Source organism: Triplophysa rosa, linkage group LG18, assembly GCF_024868665.1.
Source record: "Triplophysa rosa linkage group LG18, Trosa_1v2, whole genome shotgun sequence".
NCBI lineage: Eukaryota > Metazoa > Chordata > Actinopteri > Cypriniformes > Nemacheilidae > Triplophysa > Triplophysa rosa.
In genome coordinates, this window is record NC_079907.1 from 19,832,517 (window position 1) to 19,854,336 (window position 21,820).

Here is a 21,820-nt window from a genome sequence, read left to right on the forward strand (position 1 = left end):
CCCAATCTTGTGTCACTTAATGTGCAGAACATCTTTACAGAGTTCCTAAAGCCCCAAACCAGTGAGAATATTCATTGAGAGACGTCCCACAGCTCATCAGAGTAAAATAATGCTGGTGTATTAAATTATGAGGCTGTGAATACCAGGGTCACTGACTCACACTCTCACACAGTCATCATGTCAGCTGGAACCCGGCCAAGGGCCGAAAGTTTTGGGTCATACGGATTGCTTTATAGAGACGCTTGGCCATCGATCACGAAAGACCGTCAGGTTATGCTTAAAATGGATGAGAGCCAGGCGATAAGGTTATGCGGCCAAAATCTAATTATTGAAGTGGAGCAGACGCCTTTTCTCTGTCTGACAATTCACAAATGACAGCAAGTCTGAAGCGTGTTGTTAAAACTGAAGAGACGGAGCAAAAGAGGCAGAGGTCACATGTTCCTCTATTCTCTGCGATGCTCACACAGCACCTGATGGAGGAGACGGGGTGATTTTCATCAGAAACCTGATGAATCAGAATCAAACTACCCAGCGATAAAGCAAGGCCATTCTTTCACACAACAAAAAACATTATTATGAAGGAGAAAGACACAGCCGTACTTTCTCTGGCACTCAGAAATCAGTGCTTAAAAAGATACACTATGTGAATCATAAGAGAAGAACTGGACGCTGATGAAAAGTCCAAGTCACCGTTCACTTCAGTTGACGGAATGGACGTGGGAAAGAAACGTCAGAGCAGGCACGGCTCCACAGGGGGGCCAGGGTGGGCATTACCCACCTTATCAGAAGCTTTGCCCACCCTGCCTCCAACCAGAGCCGTTGAGAGAGAGAGGATCCATGAACCACCGTTGATGTGAAAAAACTGTTCCATTGCAGTGAACGGACTTGGCGCGACTTTCTCTCTCAGCGACTCTGCGTCAGAGTCCTGCACGGGTCCTATTTGATAAACCCGCAGCAATTAAAAGAACACCCGTCCCGACATCCGACAGCAGCACTAATTTAATTCCGTACCCGACCCTACCCGTTAGTGTTGTCAAAAGTACCGGTACTTCGGGTCCAAGTCGGTACCTAAAAATAAAAAAGTTGTCGGTACCTAATTTTCATAAGACCCGGTACCACCGACGTACCAGGTCAACCGGGTACTGATGCTCTGACTGACAGGTTGTAAGTCGGAAACTTTTTATAGACGCAATAAGACGTGATGAGCGGATAAGCGCGGCTCCGATCCACAAGAGATGCGCACAGAAATACTTCAGATTAAAGTCATATCACGAAGGAAACGAACAGAGTTTTGTGGTGAAACGAGGAAGCATCCGGATTTAAGTTAACAAGTTCAAGCGGTAAGTTTCAAATTCTGTTCGCGTTTGCATTATGAATGTTGTAGCATATGTTAAGTTAAAGGTTACGTTAAAATAACCGTCCCTGTTTGCGTGTTAATTTGTTAGCGCCAATGCTAATCCAGTCAAGTGTCCTCATTAACCATTTAATGCTTTTATAACTGTAATGTGGTAAAATAAATGGGAGGACAGGATGGGGTTTACACTACCTGTTTTATTTAGGCCTATCTGAAATCTATGTGCTAGAAAACTAGCATACTAACTGCATGACTAGCAATGTGTATGTCTTGGATAGATAACAGTATTAGGTTTAAAAAACCACATTTAAACTAAATAAAAATCTATCTGTTGCATTTATTATTTTAATATACAGTTACCTTAATATAAGTAATCTTGTGTAAATGCAGTATAAAAACTGATGTTTGTTATAATATTGCATATGCATGTTTGTTCAGTCAGTTGACTTACTGAAGTTTATTCTATTTGTCTTATACAGCAGCAGACTGAGGAGGATGTTCATCAGCATGAAAGACCCCAGTAAGCACACAACAGTTTCAGCAACAATTAACTTATACGTCATGTATACAAAATGGCATTGCTTTTTATACATTTATATTAACAATGAGCTTGATTAATAAAATTGTGTTTCAGTTAGCATGTACTGGTGTTTTGCTTTGGTACCGAAATTGGTACCGAGAACCGTGGAATTTTACTGGTATTGGTACCGACTACTGAAATTTTGGTACCGTGACAACACTACTACCCGTTTGACAAAAATTCCGCGCCCCGAACAGCACCTGCATTACATCTACATGATATAGACAAAACCACGCAACAAGTAACAAAATATTAGGAAGATCCTGGTTAATGCATTTTTAAACATGTAGTAACTCAATATAACCAAGAGTGAATCCGCTAAAATATTGTTAGCTAATATAGGAGATATTCTATATTTCAAGTCAAGTCAAGCTTTATTTATAAAGCACTTTTTAGAACAACAAATGTGTACCAAAGTGCTGTACAAGCATAAGCAATACAATATAAGAAAATCAAAAAGACGAACTATTAAAAAGTTCGTAAGTAAGATAAGATAAGAGTAAAATAGAATAAAATGAAATGAAATAAAAATAGCAGCTCTCACACAGAGTTAAACGGCAAGCTATAAAAATAGGTTTTTAAACTGGACTTTTTAATAGATCATTCCCTTCAAATATATTTGATTAGTGATTTATGAAATGTATTTTGATTTATGCAAAATTGGTTAAAATAGCCTATATTGTTCATGAGATATTAACAATAGTTTCCATACCAAAGCCGCTAAAGGCTAAGCTGCTATCAAGGCTAAATAAAGCTTAATGCAGAAAAGGGACCAGGAGCATGATGAGCTAAAAGTTTATTTAAATTGTGATAATGTATCGAGTCCTCACTATAGCTGGCTGCTGTCCATCATCAGTTGCATGCGATTGGCTACAATGCTCAATGCTGCAAAGCGAGCTGCAATTAGAAACAAGCTCTTCAGGCAGAGCTTGAACACAACTTCGCATTAGCTGAGGTGAGTCGAAATAAGTCTTAGCTACTGGATCCGCGTTCCGCCCACACGTATTATTTCCCGACCCGAACCCCAAATGACACATGATAATTATTACACCCATTACATCAAATATTAGCGGTTCACCAGACGGGTGATGGTTCTGACACCATTCCGCCGAACAATGCTTCAAGAGAGGAAAAAAACTAGTGAAAAAGCAATAACACATGGACTGGACATGGATGAGTTTGTGACAGAATTCTCTAAAATGAGCAAAGTTAATGCTGTGAGTATTATAGTGATCTCAATAGCTCATCAAATCTAAAGTTACTAAATTCTAAAATAGAAAATAAATGTAAATGTAAAAAAATATGTGGGCTATATACAGTATATGCATAAGAATGTAAAAATAAAATTATTATTTTATTTCAATATTAATAATAGATGTAAGAATAATTCAAAAAGCTTAATAGTTATTTAGTAAATAGTTTGGGGCAAAAAAATATATATTTAGTTACCCCCTCTGCCCACATGGAAAATCACTTCTCATATCTGGAGCCGGGCCTGCGTCAGAGATCTTAAGGGAATGATCTATTAAAATTAATTGTGAGAAATCTTATTCTGAAGAACCACAAAGACATTAAAGTCAAACAACAACTTATAAGCTTTAGAGATAATCTCTCTTTCTCTTCATTCAACGGTTGTGTTTTTCAGTTCTGCATTAATCTTTTCATGGCTGTGTAAATAATGATTCCCTGCGTGAGTTTTTAATGAGACCGTTATCAATAATCACATTTCAGTGTGCAATTTTAATGTTGAGCTTTTGTGAAAGACAACATTCTCTTTACATAATTGTAATTGTGAATGATCTGCGGGTCTGTCAGTGATGGTAAACTGCACAGTTTTCAGTACTTTCTCATGCGGGAGATGACGTCCCTGCTGACATCCTATTTATGTTTTCAAGTAGCCTAATATAATAGCCTATTCCATACTACATTGTCAGACCTTTGGCTATTTTGTGAAACAGACAATTATTACCAAGACATGATTAGACGGGTAAAAATAAGTAGATAAATGATTTAAAATGAATTATTGCCGTTGTTGTTATTATTAAGGCCTGTATATAACATTTCCATCAATATACTGTTTTTACCTAATAAAAGTAAAACAAATAACTTTATACAGTAAATACCTCAATAATTAGGGTCTTGTTAAACTAATTCTTATCCACATGTTTTAAAGATGAGGTAACATGCAGTTTCTGCAAATCTCATATTAATCTTGAGTACCTATACAGTAGAACTGCATATGTCGTATCTTCGAAGAGTATTTAGATTTATCAAATTTATAAAAGAGAGATACAGCTGTACGCTTATTTCCAGAAAAAGATGAGCTGCTGGAGGCGTGCAGGGGGGGCAGAATTACAGCACGAGCACACGATACATCATCGCATTAATCCCTTCGTGCTGTTTACATTATGCACGTACGCGCCGATTGCCAACAAAACACTGACATATGACTTACTGCGTGCGGTTCATGTCCGGCATCTTTTAGCTCTGGGACCGCGCCATCTATCAGTTTCAAACGATCTCCAAATCCAGCGTTATACCCACTGCTTATATAACATCCATCACCGAAATGCAGTGAGCAAACAAACACACCTAAACTTCTGTCAGCCGAGTGAAGCGGCATTGATGGGCATGTTGCTCTTTTTCACGCTGGCTGGTTGACGAATGGGCATGCTCTTTCTCTCACGCTAGCGCGAGGGCGTGCTCTTTTGCTCTGTGGAAGACGCGTGGGCGTGCTTTTCCGGGAGAATGGCCAATAAAAGGAATAGGACCCCTGTTACGAAACAGGGATCCGGAGTTATAAAAAACTTTCCGAAACAAGTTGGAGTGCTGGGGGAGTCTATCGAGCACAGAAATACTACGTCATACGTCCAACTCTTTTTTTAACAAGTTGACCATGTTAAGCATGAGAAGCCAGCACGTTTAACAGTGTTAAGAAGTCAGAATGCATGAAATATCATGTTACCCCACGTGTGAAATGCAGTTCTTGAACTGATGTTTTTGAATTGGTGTTTTTCACATCATTTTGGCACACTGAAAGGGGCAACGCTACATGTTACAGAGTTTGCTTAGTTGCATCTGAAAAGTGGAACAAAGAATTTCAGGTCATTCAAAAAGGCTCACAATTATAGGCTTAATAAAAGGCCTTAAACTGGAGGTTCAATCTGGGCTGTTTTTATTTTCAACTTTTTGACTGGTAGATCTTGTCCGAGCTCGGGGATCCTGGGTTCAAAAAGGTTGGTGACCACTGATTTAGAGGATTATAACCAGACCAAACAAATGCATAATAGCTGGGCAACCAGTCGTGATTTATTCAAATCTTAAACAATAAACCAACCATTGCATCTTTTACCTTTCAACATAGCTCGACCCGTAGAGCCCGTGGTGAAGTTGGGCAGAGAACTGCGGGCTCCGAGAGCGGCCGTTGCCTCCTGCAAGGCTCCGTTCAGATGAGCTGCAATGCTGCTTCTATGAGAACAAGCCCAGAATCTAATCTGCTCCTGAGAGACGCACGGCCATGACACCACACGGGCGAGCAGCTTTCTGGACGGGTGCAGGAAAAAGACTTCAGCACTCACGTCAGGTATGACATGATCAATCTGTAGAGAAGAGAGACAAAAGGAGAACATAAACCAAAATGTAGAAACAGATCTTCACTTAGACCAACTGACTGGACGCTTACTGTAACAAATTGTATTGGGGTGTATTGAGGTATAGTAGTAGGAGAATCGCACACAGTTTTGAATCTAGTCAGATTTATGGCACTGTTTGTTGATTTTGTCCTAAAAGAGAAAGGTGCTCACCCTGTTTATGATTCGCAAGACTGACCAGTCGTAGGACTCTAACATTTAAGTTTCATCAAAACAGAGGTTCAATCATAAACACAATTTACAAATGAGCACATGAAAGGCAAAAACTCATAGAAGCAAAATGTATCAGAAGTTACAGTAAAGAGCTTAAGAGACCAAATAAAAGATTATTTTTGTAACTCAAGATATCACTGTGACTGAGAAACTCATTATACTCTATGATTGGCTTATAAGGGTCATGTGATCTACAGTAAGTTAAAGCTGCAATCCAAAAGATTTCTTAGGTTAATATTAATAACAAGCAGAAAATAGTTATAAATGACATAAAAATGGTTCAAAATGGTCTCCTTGCATTGGCCAGATTTGCAACAGAAAGCTAATGATTCATAATAGAGAAGCACAGATATATCAAACAATAATCTGTGTCGGTCGATAAAGGCCAGTTTGCACACTACCGGCTATAAGATAATAGTTTAAAAACAGATGATGATCAGGGCCGATATATCCTGTCAATCAAAACACAGGAAAATGCAATAAATTTGTACTCCGTGTATAGAAAATGTTAAGAAACATCACCAGTTTGATGTTCAATATTATTAGTCGTGTATGAATCAATAACATTCAGAAATATTAAAGGGATACTTCACCCAAAAATGAAAATTCTGTCATCATTTACTCACCCTCAGATTGTTCCAAACCTGTATAAATGTCTTTGTTCTGCTGAACACAAAGGAAGATATTTGGAAGAATGTCAGTAACAAAACAGATCTCATCGCCTATTGACTCCCATAGTATTTATTTTCCCTATTATGGCAGTAAATGTTTGGTTACTGACATTCTTCCAAATATCTTCATTTATGTTCAGCAGAACTAAGAAATTTATACTCGGTCGGTTCGCGATTGTGTTTCGGAGGTCTCACAGGAGATGGGTGTGAAAAACGGGAAAATGCTGGCCAAAACGGCAATGTTGACGTGTATGATTATAATCGGTGTTGCTTTTCCAAGCTGGGAGCAGCTACGGGAAACAAGGGTTTCAAAGATGATGCCATGGTAACTTCTGGACAGGTAGGTACATGTTATGATTAGATTTTGATGGGTTTTGATTATGTTGCTTAGTTTGTGGACCTTTATGTATTAGCTCAACGACATCGTTACCCAGAGTCTAACAGGAACTATGCTGCATATAATCCCAGTTAAAAGATGTTGGTTACGTTAGCTGTTTTCACTATCGTAGCAACGTTATTTACTTTGTACTATAACGTGTTCTCACTGGTGAATGAGACATGATTGTATTGGAATTGATACAAGAGCTTCTGGTTTATGCGCGTTCATGTGTTTTGGAGGGCGGGATTAGCAGTGCTAGCAGGCTAAAGTTAGCACCTTACCAAATCAGAAATTCTGCCTTTAATGTAATCTTTAGTATCGTTACCGGCAGCTATGACTGTAAATAAATGGTGGATAAATGTAATATCGGTGCATCTCTAATTCATAATATGAACTGTCAGGTCTGCTTTCACAGAAAATATCGTTTTTAAAACCAACATTTGACGTCAACAAATGTAAACATAAGTACATAACCTGCAACTGTATGTTTCAAACAGAGATGGCGATAGAGAGACATAAAATACCCTCATAATTTTCATTCAGATGTGGAGAGATTGCAGTCTCCTACTTTAAAAAAAGAACACCTGACTAATCCCATGATTTACATTAAACACAAACTGATCATATATAAATAATAATAATAAAAGACCAGAATAGAGGAAACAACTAGTGTCAAAGGACTGGGTCAATTTCTGCAGTGTTACAGCCTTCATTTCCACCTCATCTCCATCTCCGCATGTCTTCCGGACAAAGACACACACTATAACAGCAGAAATGTCAGTGATTGAGAGAGACTGATTCACTCTCATCAGTGACGTGACACACACCTTCTCGCTCTGCAGGGATCAGCCGTTATTTCACCGTTATATGAGCGGCACAGCAATTCAGCCGACTGCCTCCAGGAAACTCATTACAGCCGTTGTCTGTGGTCTTCCTCAGAAACGATTGACCCAGCTTTCCTGCCACCCCCAAACGCTGTTGAACAGCGGGCCGTTCTCATCGGGTAAATTAATTCAGTGCCAGATGTTCAGAGCTGAACTCAAGTTCCCGCAACGAGAGGGGCATCAAGAAACCTCGAGGGCATTTCATTTGACATAACAAAACATGCACGTGTCAGGATTGGGCAAAGGTTAACGTCTTGGGAGAATAAAAAGAATCTCAGAAAAGCAACATTGAGGCTGAAAGACCTTGAAAGCACCTGTAATTGGACGCACAGTGCGCTGCGCTCTCATGGAGCTTATTGCCACGGCAACGGGGATGAAAGGTGCTTGATAATGCTTAGCAAGTCAATTACTCGTTCTCATTTTTCTCACTTCAAACACAGAGACGGTCCGATAAATCCACTGAATTATGTAAGGAAGAAATGCTCTTTTGAAATGGTCAGGGATGGTGTTTATGAGAAATTGGGCCGTTTGGATCGAGAATATCTACAAATATTTAAAGATGGCGTGAAATCAAAATAAAAATAAAAAAAGATGGAATATTGTAGTGTTTTTTATAAGTGAGGGATGCACAATATATTTTCGGCCATATCGGTATCAGCCGATAAATGGTTGTTAATAATCAAATAATATCCGATAATATACCGATAATAATCAAGCCGATATATTATAGCCAATAAATTATTAATCATTTTCTATTGTTGAAGCACTTCAGGTGCACGCTGCTCACAGTTAAAATCCAGTACATCACAGTCTTTCTGCCGTGGTCATTCATTTACTGTTAAAAGCAAAACATTGTTGATGTACAGTAGGTACAGCATGTAGATATTTATGAATGTGTAAATTATAGGAACAAAGGGATACTGTTGGAAGCAGATTGCTTTCTGGGTTGCTCTGGAAGAACATCTATCATTTGTTTATTAAATAAACATTACACCAGAAAAGTTTAACTAGTGTAAAGTAGGCTTGGTACATCATTTTCAGGGAAAAAATAACTAAATATTACCTTGTTTTCTGCAGTGAATATTTTCAAATAAAAGCAGTTGTTCACTTTTTGCCTTTTGTTTCAGTTTCAGAAAAAATGTATATTAATATTAAGAAACAGTATATTTGTCAATATATCGGTTATCGGCTTCCAATGTAAAATAATTATCGGTTATCATTATCTCAAAATGTATATATCAGTGCATCCAACTTTTTTTCATTCATGTGCCTTCATGATCTTTAATCAAAAACGCTGACCTTCCCTTGGAACAAACTTCGCATCACTTCCCATCATGAGGAATGGCGCGAAGGCGGAGCTTTCATCATAGGCGGGTGCCAATGGTGAGTCCGGAGGGGAATAATCCCTGATCATTGACTGCAAACTCGCATTCAAATCTGCCTCCAACCATCCAATCAGTTCTTGATGTGGGATATGAAGTTCTGCCCTACATTTTCTATCATTTCAGACCCCATTTCAATCAGATATACATCACGATATGGTGAAGAATAATACATAGTACATACATTTTCATGCAGTAATTGACTGATGTACATTAGGGTTCGTTTCCACAAAGATTGTGCATTCATTTTAATTTGATGTATACATTAGGTATATACCTCTGTCTGCTGTCAATTATCCTTCACATACTGTAATGTCATTTGCAACCTAAGCTGGTTAATACACAAAACAGATGCATTATATCTGTTTTATAAGTGTTTTAAACTGGCTGGACAAACCTAGATTTTTACCAATGTGGAGCCAAATACACAGTAACTCAATGTTATCATTTTTCTTATCATTTCTTTACCCTCACGTCATTCCAAAATGTTATCTTCTGCACAACACAAAAAAATATTTTGAGGAATGTTGATAAAAACTGAACCCTATTGACTTCCATTGTGAGAACACAAAGAAGATATTTAGAGAAATGTCTCAGTGGTTTTGTGTTCCACAGAAGAATGAACCATGTACAGGTTTTTTTCAATGGCATGATTTTGGATACTCTCTTTTCAAAAGTAGTCGTTTTATCTACTCTGTGATTTTGCAGAGTTGGCAATCCTCAGAAGTTTTTCCCTTCTTCATAATGACTCTTTAATGGGATGGGTTTCCTGTCCTGCTCATGATAAAAGCAAAGTCTGCATATGTCAGATCTTAAACTTGACCGATGGGACTAAATTCTCACGTTCACCAGATGCCTGAAGTCAAAACCAGTATGAATGTTGATATGTGGCTGCTCGACCAATCTCAGTAAGGGTTACTATAGGTTACTAGGGCTTTCATTAATAGTTTCAACATGAATGTACAAAAAACACAGTAAAATAGCAAAAAATAATATATGCCGGGACTAGTGTTGTAGTCGAGAACATCTAAACGGAGACAAAGACTTTGAGGGGCAGAGACCAAGACAAGTCCAGCACTCCTAAAATTAATCTAAAAGATCCACATAACACTAAAAAGTCATAATTACAGAATCATGTGTTTTTAGCATTCGTATGTTTTCAGTAGCAAAATAGCAATGTGCTGCTCATAAATGCACAATGTTCTGGATTTGTTTGGTACTAACCAAATAGAACAAAAACTTGTTTGTAATTGTGTCTAAAATTATAGTCACTCATTAACTCGTGGTTTATTGAATAATTGTATAAAATCAATATCACGTTTTCAGATCACGTCAGACGTTATAATATAAAGAAACTAATATAAGTACCTTTTTTGCAATCACATCTTGGACATTGTGGACCTCTGTATTAATTTTTTTTAATGCGTAGCTTGTCCGTGAAGCACGGCTCTGGGATCAGTAGGAAATACTGCTCGATCTAAAAGCAGTGCAAGTTTGAGTCGCTTATAATGTGCATTTGAAAAAGCAACACCCGTCAAACATGATCATTATAAATATACTTTATTATCATAAAAATACCTGATGAGGCTTGAGTAACAGTGATAAAAAGACGTCCATAGGCATTTCCTAGATTCTAGAACGTGTTATGGTCTTCTTCTGCAGTGCGTAATTGGAGTTTCCGCACGAGAGCGCCCTCTGAAGTTTGGATGCAGCAGCATTTTCCCGTACTTCACTCAAAAGGTAGGGTTAGGTACCGAACTCGGTACTTTTATAGGCACCGACCGAATTGCGTCGGTACCACTGAGTATCGATTCACACAAAATCATTCGGTGCCTAATTTCAGTACCTGAGAACGCACCTGTGCGCTGCGCAAGTCAGGCATGTGTAAAGTATCCAAAGTTAGCGAAAGAGAGAGAGAGAGAGAGAGAGAGAGAGAGAGAGAGAGAGAGAGACCATGTGAAGTGGTTACGCCCCCTAGAAACATGCCCAAATGAACTAAATTAGCTAATACACCTGGAGACAAATCCCTGGACGACGACACATTAAGTGAAGCATCGGCGTTGACAACAGCTTCAACATCTACAGGTAATTAATTAACCTATCTAATTTGATAGCTATAACTTGTTAGAGAAAACGTCATTTTCACTGTTTTGATTGGTTGACGTTAACATAGCGTGCGCAAACTAGCGTGCGCAAACTAGCGTGAGCTAACACTTGAGACATTGGCTGCATTGAAATTCCGTACTCTGCTATTTATGTTAAAAACAGTAATGTTTACATTATGAGAGATATCCAAAACCATAGTTTGACTATTACTAGTTGCCAACTGTTTTACTGTAAACAGACATCAAAGTCAGTGGCAGTCAGCAACGGCATAAATTATTGTCAATAATTGTTCTATAAATAACTTTGTTTCTTTACAGTTATTAAAGTAAACATCCGTAAAATAATAGCTTGCACCTAAACCTAGGACCTACTGAAGGGTAATCTTTCATCTAAGTGAGCAGAATATTAGCTAAGTAAGGCCGGGAAAACCAGGGCACAGGTAAAAAAATACCATTATTCCTTTAATGAAATTGAATTGTTGTGAGCTCCTGTCTGAGTCCTGTTATTTACACTATTGTCTTCATTGACAGGTTCTGCTGTCCCACTTTCAACCTGCCCTTCTGTCACAGTGAGAGCAGCAGAGGTAACACCCTTCACTCTGGTGCAGAAGGCTTCATCATCATTACTATCATTATCATTACTCCGAACGAGTGTTCTCAACAGCGGGGGACACAGTGAGTGTGGGCTTTTACCTGACAGAGTTGACATGCTAATCTTTCTAAAAAAGAACTGCTAGTTAGTTTTGTTTCTTCATCAAATAGTTTACTGACCTTTATGCTTATTGTTCATTTGTTTTTCATTTGATTTTATTTATTTTAATCTAGACTGTGTTACATAACAGTATTACAACAGTGTTGATCACACTAACTATGCCATGGATTTTGTAGGGGTTTATTTTTTGTAAGGATTGTGTGGAACATTTCTAAATAAATAGAAAAATGTTGAAAATCAAAGGTTTGGGCTTATTATTTTCACTGAAAGTCACTAAAGTCAGAGAGTCAAGTACCGAAAAAGGTACCGTTGGGTATCGGTATCGGTATTCAGGCACCGGTACAAATAAAAATGTGAAAGGTACCCAACCCTAGGAGCAGGTGTGTTAAATTTGATGTTATCGCTCTCACTCTCTCATACTGGTCACTGGAAGTTCAACATGGCACCTCATGGCAAAGAACTCTCTGAGGATCTGAAAAAAATATTTTTTGCTCTACAAAGATGGCCTAGGCAATAAGAAGATTGCCAAGACCCTGAAACTGAGCTGCAGCACGGTGGCCAAGACCATACTGCGGTTTAACAAGACAAGTTCCACTCAGAACAGGACTCGCCATGGTCGACCAAAGTTGAGTGCACGTGCGCAGCGTCATATCCAGAGGTTGACTTTGGGAAATAGACGTATGAGTGCTGCCAGCATTGCTGCAGATGTTGAAGGGGTTGAGGGTAAGCCTGTCAGTGCTCAGACCGTACGCCGCACACTGCATCAAATTGGTCTGCATGGCTGTCGACCCAGAAGGAAGCCTCTTCTAAAGATGATGCACAAGAAAGCCAGCAAACAGTTTGCTGAAGACAAGCAGACTAAGGACATGGATTACTGGAACCATGTCCTGTGGTCTGATGAGACCAAGATAAACTTATTTTGTTCAGATGGTGTCAAGCGTGTGTGGCGGCAACCAGGTGAGGAGTACAAAGACAAGTGTGTCTTGCCTACAGTCAAGCATGGTGGTGGGAGAGTCATGGTCTGGGGCTGCATGAGTGCTGCCGGCACTGGGGAGCTACAGTTCATTGAGGGAACCGTGAATGCCAACATGTACTTTGACATACTGAAGGAGAGCATGATCCCCTCCCTTCGGAGACTGGGCCGCAGGGCAGTATTCCAACATGATAACGACCCCAAAAGAAGCTGAGGGTAAAGGTGACAGACTGGCCAAGCATGTCTCCAGACCTAAACCCTATAGAGCATCTGTGGGGCATCCTCAAACGGAAGGTGGAGGATCGCAAGGTCTCTAACATCCACCAGCTTCGTGATGTCGTCATTGAGGAGTGGAAGAGGACTCCAGTGGCAACCTGTGAAGCTCTGGTGAACTCCATGCCCAAGAGGGTTAAGGCAGTGCTGGAAAATAATGGTGGCCACACAAAATATTGACACTTTGGGCCCAATTTGGACATTTTCACTTAGGGGTGTTGCCAAAGGTTTAGACATTAATGGCTGAGTGTTGAGTTATTTTGAGGGGACAGCAAATTTACACTGTTATACAAGCTGTACACTCACTACTTTACATTGTAGCAAAGTGTCATTTCTTCAGTGTTGTCACATGAAAAGATATAATAAAAGATTTACTAAAATGTGAGGGGTGTACTCACTTCTGTGAAATACTGTAAATCAAATAGGAAATAAGTCACTGATTGCTTTTAAAGCTTTTAAAGTTTTACATCCAATCACATTAATGATGTTAACACTTAATTCAGATAATGCACCAGCATTTTATTGTAATTCCCACAGTTGTGGTCTTGAAAAAGAATCCTGAGACCACTAAGTCTGAGACCAAGACAAGACTGAGACCATCAAAAAAATGGTCTTGAGACCTTTCTCGAGACCAAGACCGGTCTCGAGTACTACAACACTAGCCAGGACTTCAGAGTACAGTACCGAAAACTCATTCATGGAAGTTGGGTAAAATCAGATCAGTGCTCACTAGAAACAATTATTACTGCTATGCAAGAATTTGCCCTACAGTACCTGACACCAAAACAACATGGTGAATGTGGCACGCATTCCTAAACCTGAAAATATTCCTTTGAAGAATGACGTGCTTCTCAGTCCTTTCACTGAAATAAAGGTCCCAGGCGTTGACCCTCAGCCGGGACAGCAGGTGCATCACTCACCTCTAACTGCCCTTCAAAGAGTAAAGTGATGACAGTCTCTGGGCAGAACTTAGCGTTTGTGAAAACCCTATTACAATATGTAATATAAACCCACCGTGACAAAGAGGCAATAAACCAACACGTCAAATTCAGTTGATCGAACTTCGGACGAGATTAGTCAGAACTATATTTTGTTTTAAATTCAATAAAATCTCACTGGAGAAATATTCACAGCTTAGACTGTGAGGGTCCCGCAGCCAAACCTTGTCTCTGTAAATGGATATGGAAGTATTTGGGCCGCTTCGGCGCTGACCCGGTCTTGATGTTCTCTGGACAGTGATCCAGCAGGTGCATTGTGGAGGCCAGCGAGTCTCTGGTTGGTCTGAAACTCTATCCGCGAGGGTCAGTGTCTCGGTCCGGCTCAAAGGCTGTAGACCCGCAGGAACGGCAGGAATACTTCAGGAATGACAGACATGTAGCAGCTGTGTACAGTACTCAGCACATCCAGTCCCCCGCAGACTACAAGACACTGACCCACCACAACAACTTTGCGGAATAAAGTTGCGTAACATTTTTACTTTGAATCCGGTCACGATAAAGCAAGAATCAATAGTCATATTATAACAGCATCATTTAATCAATTTGAAGAAGCATATCTGGGATTCATTTACAAACCAAACTCTGTGCCATTTTCTATAAGCAATCTTTATACGGATATTTCCTATAAAATCACATTGATCATTGTGATCTCCGTTCCTCAGATCTGAACCATTGTTTCTGATCGACATGATGTTCTACATCAACGACTTCAAAACTACTGTAAGGACATTTGTAGTGTTCACTCACTGACAGCAGTTGTTTTGTTCATACACCATGAGACTGGGTACAAAATTATTTTCTGTATGAACTACAGAATTATTCCTTGATTTTTGTTAAAATTATTTTATTCTTGTGAGACGAATAAAGAGAACGTCTCATCCTCCAGAATCTACAGTAAATCCCAACTGAACGTTTCATTTGCATGACAGAGCTGAATTTGCACATCAATCAACGCATCTTTTCATTTGTTTTGTAATAACACCCATGAAAGCGGTGACACGCGGTTCATGTAAATCAGTGTATTTAATGAAACCCTGCACATTAATAAACTGCTAATGACGCGCAAACTGTCAGTGACGCTGCTGACTGGAAACAGGGTTTGATTTATTCCCAAAGCTCGCTGTCAGAGCTGTCGTGATTCAGCACAGGGTTGATTCGGGGTCACCTGAGGATCCTTATAGAGCTCTAGAGGAGAGCGGCATGTAACCTCCACACTGCAGCTGTCACACACACACATCATCAGTGAGTTTGTAGTGGCACAGGACGGGTGGTTTAAGGTCACAGAGAGGAGGAGCCAAATCAGGACCTGACTTCAGCATGTGTGACAGTTCGTTCATTCATCTGTTAGTGTCGCCCAACTTACTTATACATAATATAATCTTATTCTGAAACATAAATATTGAGGGTGCCAAAAAATTATTTAGTAAATGTTCAAAATGTAAAAAAAATTATAATACAGTGTAGTGTAATGCAGTCTAAAAATCATATTTTAGAAAATTAAAATAGTTCTAAATAGTTCTGATTCTAAAAAACAGGACTGAAGGAATACAACAGGAAGAGGGAATAAACATGAGCAATCAGATAATAACAACACAGCAGAAATAAGGAAATCCTCCCCAACCAATCACTGTCCTGTAGATATTCACATAATAATACGACTAAGCTGTAATCGCGTCGTCATATTTTTAATAAAAAGCCCAATGTTTTATGGCTAATTCTTTAATTATTACAAGGAGTTTTTAAAGTTCAGTTTGTAACTTTTGCCTCTCTATCGCCATCTCTGTCTGAAACATAAAATTGAAGGATGCTCCAGATACTTCCCTTTGTGAGCAATGAAGTCAAATTACACCGAACATTTAAAGAGTTTATTTGCAAAAACAAACTCTGTTTTTACAAATACACAAAAATCATGTTTTTTTATTGTTATATTTTATTGGGTCGTTTTTTTGTTTGTTTTATTGTGGTTAGTTAGCTGTATTTTTATTTTAGTTATTATTACCTTAACAAAACAACTGTTTGATTGATATTACTTGGAATGCACAATAAAAATCATGATTTTTAAACATTTTTAAAAACGGTTATCGCAAATGAACTCTTAATTTCCTGCAAAATCGTACCTGGCAAACTTAGAAGTCATTATTATAAGCCTACTTTTGTGAATTGAGGTAATATAAGGAGACTGTTTTCAATAAAAAAAATTGATGCACTTGAAAAAATTGTTGTTTTTTACAAAAAAGTTAGACTTTTTGATAAATGAAATTGTATAGATAAGGTGTAATGCTGTCTGATTTAAACAAACTCGACTACCATGCAATGTGCAATTAAAAGATTTGATAAGCCCAGCTTACATTTTTATGAACTTGTCTGACACTTATCCCAAACGCTAAGCAGTGCATTCAATCTATACATTTCTTTAATCAGTTTGTATGTTCACCCAGATCAAACCCACAACCTTTGTGCTGTTAACACATTGTCCAACCAAATAAACCACAGGAACACAGCAAATGAATAAATCTTGTCTTATGGAGAAAGATGACTTACAGTAATAAGTTCCACATTTTTATGAACATTGAAAATGCCACAGATTCAAGTGCAACAGTGAGCTACTCTCACTGCAAAGTTTATCATCAACATAAAGGTTGTAAGTTTGAATCCCTTGACGCACAGTTAGTCACTCTGGATAAAAGGATCTTCCAGATGCTGTCATTTGCTATCCAAATGCTGATAATACTGTATCGTAGGACCTGGGATGATTCCCACCCCTACTGTAATTATGGGAGAAGATGTCACCACCATGTTGCCAGGGTGTTCTGGGTGGTTGCCAGGGTGGTGCTATGCTGTTGCTAAGAAGTTTAAATAGTTGTTAGCACACTGGTATTTGGTCACCAGGAGGATGTTACATGTGGGACGGTGCAGCACAAGTTTAACACATACAAGATGAGACTTGGTCATGTATCTGGAGTTCGGGACATGCATGTAAACATGATTCATCCCACACGGTCCTACGGTTCGATCAGTGACCAATAACTGATGAGACTGCCAAATCCAATGCCATATAAAGAGAACCTTCAACGGAAAGATATCACTGCTCAGCATCATCATAACAAAAGTAAAGGCAACTGCATTCACATATTTGACCTTGGACCACAAAACCTTAAGTAGCATGGGAATATTTGTGGCAAAGCCAACAAAACATTGTATTGGTCAAAATGATCGATTTTTATTTTATGTCAAAAGTCATTAGGATATTAATAGGATATTAAGATCATGTTCCGTGAAGATATTTTATAAATATCCTACCGTAAATATATCAAAACTTTATTTTTGTGAGTGGATGCAGCAAAATTGCTAACAAAAATGGCCGGAAACATGCCTACAAACTTCACTCGCTGCTGCCCGCTCTTTGGGAATTACTTACTCAGGTTTGGTATCTATCCTATCCTATCAAACCATACATCAATAGAAAGCTTATTCATTCAGCTTTCAGATGATGTATACATCTCAAGTTCAGGAAATTGACCCATAAGACTGGTTTTGTTGTCCAGGGTCACATATATACTGTATGTTAATGTTAATGGAATGTGTAAATCGAATCAAACAGCAATCTGAAAATGAATAAGCGTAAACGGGTCCTAAATTCTGTTTAACTTTGACTGCCACATTGATTTTCTTGTTAAAATTCAAAGACCAAAACCAGGACTTTAAAAGCAGGACTGACCCGAGTCCAAAAGGTTGAACATTTCTTCATCATGACAAGCCATTCGCACACAGGCAGAGGGCCAACAAAACCTGATCTGATCCCAGATCTTATACTGTATGACCCCTCCTCACATCCCCCTCAGTGGATGAATGTCTGGCCTTCATCATAACTGACTCAATATTTTGCGCCCGCGCCAGCGTTGTCCTCTTTTCCAGACAATGCAGCATCAGCCAATCACCTCAATTAATTTGGCTTGGCAAGACTGATGCACAAATATCTGAGCTGATAGAAATGTTCTTATCATGAGAAAACCACTTATGTAAAAGCTTTCCTCTTAAGGATCATGGCATTAATCAAAAACGCTGAAGTGGAAAAATAATATCCAGGAGTCCAGCGGTACCTAAGAAGTAAACACATGGAGACTAAAGCTACGTCTACACTAATGCTGCGTTTACCCCAAATGTTAGTTAAGAGTTTTGCGTAATTTTGGTAAATTACATACAAAGCCAATGCAAAGACACAAATAGGTGCAAACTTACGCCGCGAATTATGGGAATTGGGCGGTGAGATTGTTGCGAACACGGATCAACTGTCTAGAGCGCAAGTTGAAAATTTTCAATGAGCTAGAAATTCACGTGAAGAGCTCATTGACACCTATTTTTTGTGTCACTCGTACCAAAATAGCAAGCTATTCCGCGAGTAATAAAGTGCAAGGAATGCGATGCTCCGCTTCGTGTGAACACAGCATTATGCCGAGGTCAGACTTGACTTTTCGTTTCATTGACTTCTACGCATACGCATGTGAATGCGTCAGACCGGAAACGCAAGCCCGTCCGACAATATTTCGCATTTTCGCTGCATAGCAAAGTTCAAGTTTGGTGAATTCTTACCTGCGAATTCGTGTCACGTGAGTGCGTGAGACCAACAGAACATCAAAACGTCACAGCGTGACCTATCGGTACTGAAATGTAATAGATGGAGGAATCGCTCCCGGCCATTTTCGTACCACCGGCCGAAGGAATTTCGCATGCATTTACATTTAGCCAGTGTTGGGTGTAACTAGTTACCAAGTAATTAGTTACTGTAATTGAATTACTTTTCCCTTGAAAAGGTAAAGTAAGGGATTACTCTTATTTTTCTGTAATTTAATTACAGTTACTTCTGATGTAATTAAACTAAATACTTTGTGTAATATGTGTGTGTGCAGAAGAGGAATTTACATCAAAATTCAAAGTCTAACTTTAAAATCCGTACTTTAATGTATAATTCTCACATTTGTAATTAATAATAATACTTTATGTAGTTTTATATTATTTATTTGAATGAATTAAATAAGCCGTTTCATGTCTATCCTTGAATCACTTAACTCATCAAGGTTAATGTAGGATATAGAAAGTAATTAGTAATAAGTAATTAAATACTTTTTGAAGAGTGTAACTTGTACAGTAATCTAATTACATTATCGAATGTGTAATTAGTAGCTAGTAATTAATTACTTTTTCATAGTAACTTACCCAACACTGCATTTAGCAGACGCTTTTATCCAAAGCGACTTACAAATGAGGTAAACAAAAAGCATGCTCAAAGTCAAGTCTGACAACGGTCTTTGAAAACGGAGTTTTCATTTTAAACGACTAGTGGACGTGACTGCTTTAAACATTTTGACCTCTTCAGGAGTTCTCGTCTAGTTAAAACACACACATCATATGTACATGCGCACAATAAGCGCGTTTAGCCCAACACACAGCATTGTTTTGTATGTTTGGAGATGTCAAGCTGTGCAGATATCGGTTCGGCTCTGTGCAGTTCAGTTGAGCTGCTATAACACTTCTGCTGCAAGAGATGATGAAATATTGAGAGACAATATTTGCATTTACTTTGAAGTTTAAATGTTTAAATGAGATCTTTGGTGTTTAACACCGGGAGTGAGGTCTAGCAGAACATCCCTCACTTCACACTGCTCCACAGAAGAGCTGCTTATCTCATCTGAGGCCCACAAGAACAGAAGAATGACAATAGCTAAACATCGACAGCACAGGCTGTGTGAAAGTTCCCACAATTCAACTGAACCCCAGAGGGACCCTAAATCTGCTCAACAAACCGCACACAACAATGATCGCTGATACGGACCTGAACCTATTGAAATCTCATGTTAGTCACTTGATTCAGTGTAAAACAAAACAGACACAGAGACTGAAATAGAGAAACGCCACACACAAAAAAGTGACACATTCCGTTTCAGCAAGTGATGATGAAAACAGAATTATTACCTAAAATAATAAACAAAATCTGGATGTTTACTCACTGTTGTTCTTGCCGATTTTCAGATTTTTAAAAGGAGCCCTGGATCCCTAAAACCTAAAGTCCACAGGAGCTTTGCTTACGCAACAGTCACATGCGGGTTTAGGCCGATCGTGGCAGCAGGTTGAGGATCTGTGACCCCGCTCTCTCAGGAGGGCCATGCTGGCACACGGCGGCAAGAGAGGTGGGGCTCCGGCGCTTCATAATCTCCTGTTGAATTTCACATGGGGCCGTCTGAACAAACCCCAGGACACGCTCTACATTGCTTATCACGATTCCCTGGCCTGCGTGTTTGAGAAGACAAACACTAAAAGAGAGCCAGAGATCGCACACAGAGAATGAAAATAAAGTTCTGCGGTGATTGACTTTACATGAGGTTCTGATTTATAATAGGGGTGTGTTGACAATAACCGCGATATTATTCACAGTATTTATTGATATTGTGGTAATGACATTGCAACGGCCTTAATGCATACAAATACACAGTGAGGTTTTTTTTCCCAAATTATGGAAAAATTTGACTTGTAAAGTTAACATGTTCTTCCATGTATGTATTTGAAAATTTCCTTAAATTTGGTTTGACTTGTTTTGCTTAAATGACAGCAGCACTCCAGACAAGAACTGTGTTCAGCCTCTGAAATGACCTGTAATTTATACATGGAGCCCTGAACCGAACATGAACGTCCTCCGCTGTTCTTCAGCCTGAAGCGAACAGTAACAGAGTAAAGCTGGAAGCGATTATGACTGCAGGAGAAATTAAGTGTTCTCTGCAGGACGCTGTTATCTCATCCTGTTTCTCATGATGTCACGATGAAACTTTCCATCAAAAAGCCCTTCAAGCAGCCTCACAGCAGACAGATCATCTTACCAACACCGACTTAAACAAACAACCAAAGCTAAGAGCAATCACGAGTTTTTTACGCACATAGAAACCTCTTTTAAACATAAAAGAAGCAAAATCACTCATACAGTCATGTTAAATGATCAAATAACCTGAAAATAATGTATCCTCATTTTTCAAAAAAGAACATGCACTTACTGTGTGCAAATATCCCCATTCAAGATAGAAGATGCACCATCAGCCATGTTCCTAAAAGTGTACCGACTCTAAACACACAAAGAGCAATTAAAGAGAGAGAGAGAGAGAGAGAGAGAGAGAGAGAGAGAGAGAGAGAGCAGTCGCAGGTTAAGGACGACTGAGGGGATGGTGATGTCTTGGGTTGGGTTTAACTCCCCTTATTTGGCTATAAGGCTTGTGGGATTGGCAGTAATGAGACAGATAGAATCTTCCAAGAGAGAAGCATCAGATAATAACACAACTTACTTCATATTTACATTAGCCTTTATTTGCTTGGCAGACATTGCAAACCGAAGTGACTTATAATGTCTCTATGTCATTCTGAAAACATTTTTAGCTTATAATCAGCTCACAGCAGCAAACTTATGAGTGTTTCAAACCCATAATGACTCTTCAACTGAGGCCAAAAGCTGCAAAGGCATCTTGTGTATTCAAAGACCAGCCGCTGTCCACATACTCAATGTTAATCTACACGTTTAAAAGCATGCAGATAAAGTGATGTTTCAAAGAACAACATAAACAAACGTTACTGCGCATGCACGCGTTTGTGGCCTACACTTAACTTCC

The 21,820-nt window shown here is 39.0% G+C and overlaps 1 protein-coding gene across 4 annotated transcripts in view; it reads right to left on the reverse strand.

Annotated features, from left to right (window-relative positions):
• plce1 (phospholipase C, epsilon 1) overlaps positions 1-21,820 on the reverse strand; it is a 92,191-nt gene that overhangs the window by 38,090 nt on the left and 32,281 nt on the right. For all 4 annotated transcript variants that reach the window (XM_057358168.1, XM_057358170.1, XM_057358169.1 and 1 more), the window contains exon 3: positions 5,287-5,533. In XM_057358168.1, the coding sequence (XP_057214151.1) occupies positions 5,287-5,533 (247 nt within the window). The remainder of the gene's footprint in view (positions 1-5,286; positions 5,534-21,820) is intronic.